General features: G+C 50.4%; 1 protein-coding gene across 1 annotated transcript in view; it reads left to right on the top strand.

Moving 5' to 3' along the window:
• The first annotated feature begins 472 nt into the window (after positions 1 to 472).
• LOC123090232 (translation initiation factor IF-2) overlaps positions 473 to 6,000 on the top strand; it is a 28,815-nt gene continuing 23,287 nt past the window's right edge. The window contains exon 1 of the mRNA XM_044511636.1: positions 473 to 713. Coding sequence (XP_044367571.1) covers positions 473 to 713 — 241 coding nt within the window. The remainder of the gene's footprint in view (positions 714 to 6,000) is intronic.

Genomic DNA, 6,000 nt, shown 5'->3' with positions numbered 1-6,000 from the left:
CACTCGTTCAATTATCTTTTTAATCTGACTTTGTCATGCTCAACCTCCTTTATACTTTTTAGCCCTCCGCGCGAGATCCGGATCCCCTCTTCTTCGACGGGGAACTCTATTGCCCCTGGGGAGGCGGAGAGTGACGGCCCATCTCGCGCCCTCTCTCCCCCCGCCGTGGAGGACACCGAGGTGCCATCCCAAAGGCCATCTCCTGGTCGGGGAGGGGCGGACGATACAGTCCGGAAGGCGCCCGAGGACAACACCTCAGGCGTTGTAGAAACCCAAGGTGTGCGGTGTTGTAGTATATCCAGAAACCCAAGGTGTGCGGTGTTACAGTATATCCGGAAACCCAAGGTGTGCGGTGTTTCAGTATATCCGGAAATTATGTTCATGTGTAGTCGGTTTGAAACTGACTAAGAATGTTATGAATATACTTGCAGTTGGCACGGCTGAGGTCGAGTCCCTCAAGAGCGCCCTTGCCATGACCAAGAAGGTGGCCGCGGACAGGGTGGCCAAGGCTCTAGAGGAAGAGCAAACCACCCGCCAAAAACACAAGGCGCGGGTGGAGGAAATAGAGCAGGAGCTCAAGGACGCCATTGCAAGGTGTGAGTCCTTGGAGCAAGCCTCCGAACTCACCAAAGCTCTTGAGAGTCTGAAGGAGGCCCGGGTTGATGCCCAGGGCGCTCGCCAGGAGATACAAGAGGCGAAGCAGATTGCAGCTAGTAAGGCCTTTATCATGCAGAGTAGATATAGTAGTAGGATGTATATTTTACTAACCAGAGTTTGGAGTTCTCCAGGCGCCTTTGCTGATATGCCGAGGAGTATTGCGGATGTCGCCGCATTCTTCCGAGCCGAAGAGGGGAGCTCAACGGAGAAGTTATCCTGGTCGCAGTACCTTGCGCCGGAACTTCCCATGGCCCTGAGTGACCAGCTGAAGCAGTTGTCCGAGCTGCATAGGGTGGCCGAACTGGCCATGAAGGATGTTATAATCCACTTGTGGCCGGCTGATCTCATCCCTAATAGTCACTTCTGACTCGTGTAGAGGCTAGTGGAGGTGCTTCCTCGGATCGATGCCCTTAAGTAGTCGTCCTATATTGAAGGTGCCCGGATGGCCTTTGCCCGTGTCAAGGTGCAGTGGGCAAAGATGAAGGCCACCGAAATTGCTACCGCAGGGCCGCTTGAAGGGAAAGAGCACCGGCGGCCGGAGAAGTACTTTGACGAGGTCCTCGAGGGAGCCCCGCATTGTGGAGGGGCAGTGTTTGAAGGATGTCAACTTTGAGTAGTTGGGTCCAGTTTGTAAGAGTCATGTAATGAACTCATTGTGTATGATATTTATGATTATGCATTTTATGAGTAGTTTATCCTCCTACTTTGGCCATTTATATGTCTGAAAGTTTACCAGTCGTCGGCTTCAGCCCCCACGTAAATATTACGGGGGTGTTCAGGAACGCATGACATCGCTTAATCCAACATCTTAGTCTGATGTAGGAGGCGTCTTGCAGAATGAACTAGGCAATCAGACTATGCGGCTTTAGTACTTTCACTTAACCATAAGAGTCCATTGGTGGCGCTAAGTACTAGCCCCTCGTTGCATGATCGGCAGTCTAGAGTGCGGCGCCTTTGCAATGCGGGTGGTCAAAAAACCCAGCCCCTCATATAACATGGCGTAAATCACGAGCGATTCATAGTATAACACTAAGTCACCGCATGGCTGACCCGCTCTCGCATATCATGATAGTCAGTTTTCAGCTTTCTCTACTAAGGTACTTAACCGGACGAACCGGAAATACAATCGCAGTAGTTCTCCCTTTATTACCTTAGCCGAACTTGTGAAACGTAAGGTGACAAACACAGGAGCCGGGCAACCCAACTATAGACCAAAGACATGATTCGGAGTGGATGCATATAATGCCATATTCGGGATGTCGAAGAGTTCCCTATAGGTGTTCGGACTTAAGAATTTTGTGGGGACAAAGATAGCCCCTAGTATGAAGACCGTGTCAAGCCACGTATGCCAGTCGATCGTAAGGGGGAGCGCAGATGACAAGAAAAAAATTCCAAAAACCCGACCAAGAAGGTGATAAGCATCTTTGCCCTTTATATCTTTATTGATATGTCGATGACAGGCAATGTCGTTCAATATTGGGGTCATATTACATGCCCAAAGAAAAAAGGAAACGATTTTACATAAGGGAAAGTCTACCACAGGGCCGAAAAATCATAGTTCAGAAAAGAAACTCCAATGATGCCCTGCCGCAGGTCTACACCTTTTCTCCTTAGTAGCGAGTCCTTTGAGAGGAGTATTCGACGGTTCGGAATGCACCACCTTAAAAGGGTCTCCTACGACAACCATCCTGCAAGTAGGGTTCTTGATGAACCTGCATTAAAAGAAAAAGGATATATGAGGTCCAATTATGGTCAAGCCATGTAATGGACCTATTCTGCAGTGTGCCTCGGGCGCCGCCCAAGGTATTTTTAGTGCGTAATTATGTACACGCGATGCATAAGACACGACCTAGTGGGGCGATCGGCAGAGGCCGAACTGCTAATCGAGGTCCGGATCCATTGACTTATTGCTATTATGCGCGAACCGGACCCATTTGGATACGTCATTGGCTTTATTGGCCAGTGAACCGTTCGGCTTGATAAGGCCGCGGTACACTTCAGCTGCAAGGGCCACAGTGTGCTCTTCGTTACAGAGTGAGTGCTCCATATTACCATTGACTGTAATAATGCCACAAGGTCCAAGCATTTTGAGCTTCAAGTATGCATAGTGCGGGACTGCATTAAAGCGGGCGAAGGCGGTTCGTCCGAGTAGTGCATGGTAGCCACTGCAGAAAGGGACGATGTCGAAGATTAACTCTTCGCTACAAAAGTTATCTGGGGAGCCGAATACTACCTCCAGTGTGATTGAGCCCGTACAATGGGCCTCCACTCCTGGTATCACACCTTTAAAGGTAGTGTTACTAGGCTTGATTCGTGATGGGTCGATCCCCATTTTGCAGACAGTATCTTGATAGATCAAGTTGATACTGCTTGCTCCGTCCATAAGGACTCTAGTGAGGTGGTATCCGTCGATGCTTGGATCAAGAACTAGGGCGGCTGAACCCCCATGATGGATACTGGTTGGGTGGTCCGTACGATCAAAAGTGATCGGACAGGCTGACCATGGGTTAAACTTGGGAGCGACAGGCTCTACGGCATAGATGTCCCATAATGCGCGTTTCCGCTCCCATTTAGGGATATGAGTGGAATATATCATGTTCACTGTCTTAACTTCGGGGGGAAATTGCTTCTGACCCCCGGTGTTCAGCTGACGGGGCTGGTCATCATCTTTGCTGGGAGGCCCTTTCCCCTTGTGTTCGGTATTTAACTTACAGGCCTATTTGAAAACCCAACAACTCATGTTGGTGTGGTTCGCAAGCTTATGGGGTGTGCCATGAATCTTACAGGGTCTCTCGAGTATTTTATATCAGCTGGATGGCCCGTCTTTGTTGCCTTTGAAAGGTTTCTTCCGCTGACCGGACTTAGGGCCGCTGAATCCGGCATTCATTGCCTTATCGTCTGTGTCGTCGTTGTTGTTATTCTGATGTTTGTTTTTATTGCGGCGAGGTTTACCATTGTCGTCCCACACTTCGGAGGTGTCAGGGTCGCCTGAGCTGTTGCTTCTACGAGCCAACCAGCTGTCTTCACCGGCACAGAAGCGGGTCATGAGTGCCGTTAAGGCTGCCATGGTCTTTGGCTTTTCCTGCCCAAGGTGTCGGGCCAACCATTCGTCACGGACGCTGTGCTTAAAGGCCGCTAAGGCTTCGGCGTCCGGATAGTCTATGATCTGGTTCTTTTTAGTTAAGAGCTGATTCCAAAGCTTGCGAGCTAATTCGCCTGGCTGCTGAATTATGTGACTCAAGTTGTCAGCAACCGATGGTCGGACATAAGTGCCCTAAAAGTTAGCCCTAAAAGCATCTTCCAAGTCTTCCCAGGTTCCAATGGAGTTTTCTGGGAGGCTATTTAGCCAGTGTCGTGCTGGTCCTTTTAGCTTTAGAGGAAGATATTTAATGGCCTGGAGATCATCTCCTCGAGCCATATGAATGTGGAGAAGGAAGTCTTCGATCGAAGACGGTCGTATCCATCGTTCCATCGTATTGTTCGATGTTTACGGGTTTAAACCCTTCCAAAAATTGATGTTCCATAACCTCATCGGTGAAGCATAGGGGGTGTGTGGCGCCTCTGTATCGTGCAATGTCGTGGCAGAGATCGGCTGACATCTGAGTTTGGTACTGATCCTGAACATGTAACGGTTGTCACGCCGGGCTTCATAGCCATTGTCTCATGTCGGGGTGCGGCCCCTTGACCCATAGATTGATCTAGTCTAACCAACTTTATTGGCTAGGTCACATTGCAAGTCGTATGTGTATCCCGCGGTTGTCTTCTCCCTGCCTCTTTGGCGAGGGGGTGCGGGTTGGTATTTGTCTTGATATGCCATTTTGTCCTGTCCACATGGTGGTCGGTCTGGTTGATCTGCCTGATTGTATTTTGATGATATTGGTTCAAGGACTTCATTGTCGAATTGAGGTAGTAGCTTGCGCCTAGGGTAACTTTTGACAGGTCGCTCTTGGCCGTATTCCTCAGCAGCCAGGACCTTAGTCCACCTGTCGTTCAGTGTGTCTTGTTCTTCTTTGAGCTGCTGCTGCTTCTTCTTCAGGCTCTGGACTATAGCAATGAGTTGCCGTTTAAAGCGTTCTTGGTCGAGGGGTTCTTCTGGAATGATGAAGTCTTTGTCATCAAGGCTAGCCTCCTCTTCGGATTTCGGCATGTAGTTGCTGTCCTCCTCATCTTCGTTGTCAGCGTGTCCGGGGCTGTATTCACCCTCTTCCCTTTCATCCTGTTCGGACGTGGGATCGACGGGGTATTTGAGATCATCTGCATCATCTGGAGTCTTGTTGTCTCTGGTGCTGGTATTACTATCCTTCACCCGACGCGATCGTGAGCGGCGCCGCTGATGTCGGCGCTTTGGTAGTTTATCAATGGGTTTGTCCTCATTTGGGCTCGGGTTATCCTCGTCGTTCTTCGGAGTGTCCACCATGTACACATCGTAGGTTGAGGTGGCCGTCCAACACCCCGTAATGGGTGGGACCTGGCTTGGTTCGATGTCGACATCGTCGTCCATACCGTCGATGTCTTTGGACGCATATTCCAACATGTCAGTTAAATCTTCGACAGTGGCTATCAAGTAGGTGGGTGGTGGGGCGTAAAATTCCCCTCTCTTAGCCCCTAGTCGAAGCTGGGTACAATTTAGAGGTAAAGCCTCCGTGATGGCAAGAGACTGCATCAAACCCAATGCTTCGCCTAAGAGTGGAGGTGGGACCGAAAACTGTGGGTCTGTCGCGATGAATTCGGCACGGGGCGCCTGATCAGACCCGCAAAGTGCGGACCTTGGCAGTTCGGGATGATCGTCCAGCGCCAAGTCTAAGATTGCATCTAGGTCTTCGGTCAGAAGTTCCATAAGGGGAAGAAGTCCGGCAGGGCTTATGTTCCCGTCTTCAGACGATGAGCCCTGCCCCAGATCTAAGGCCGAGGTGGGTACGAGTGCTGACCCCTTAAGGGGATCTAGCAGGGGATTCGAAGAGTCTTCTTGGCGGGGGCACAAGTGGCGGCAGAGGCCACAAACCCATCGAAGACTAGATCTCCTCGGATGTCAGCAACATAATTCAGGTTTCCAAACCTGATCAGGTGGCCGGGGCGTAGCTATCGGCCTGCTCTAGGCGGCCGATCGAGTTGACACGAAGCACAAAGCCACCGAACACAAAAACCTGTCCAGGAAGAAAGATCTCCCTGGAGGCAGCATCATCATTAACGAAGAGGTGAGCCATCAATCCTTCTTTTGATGATACAGCAGAGCTCCCAATGAAAGCACCAATGTCGGAGGCAAAACCGGCAGATCTCGGGTAGGGGGGCCCAAGTTGTGCGTCTGACGATCAATAGTAACAATGGAGAAGGGGCACAATGTTT

The sequence above is a fragment of the Triticum aestivum genome, chromosome 4B (assembly GCF_018294505.1).
Source record: "Triticum aestivum cultivar Chinese Spring chromosome 4B, IWGSC CS RefSeq v2.1, whole genome shotgun sequence".
Taxonomy (NCBI): Eukaryota; Viridiplantae; Streptophyta; class Magnoliopsida; order Poales; family Poaceae; genus Triticum; species Triticum aestivum.
Note: the sequence above shows the minus strand (reverse complement) of the source record. Positions and strands in the feature narration are given on the sequence as shown.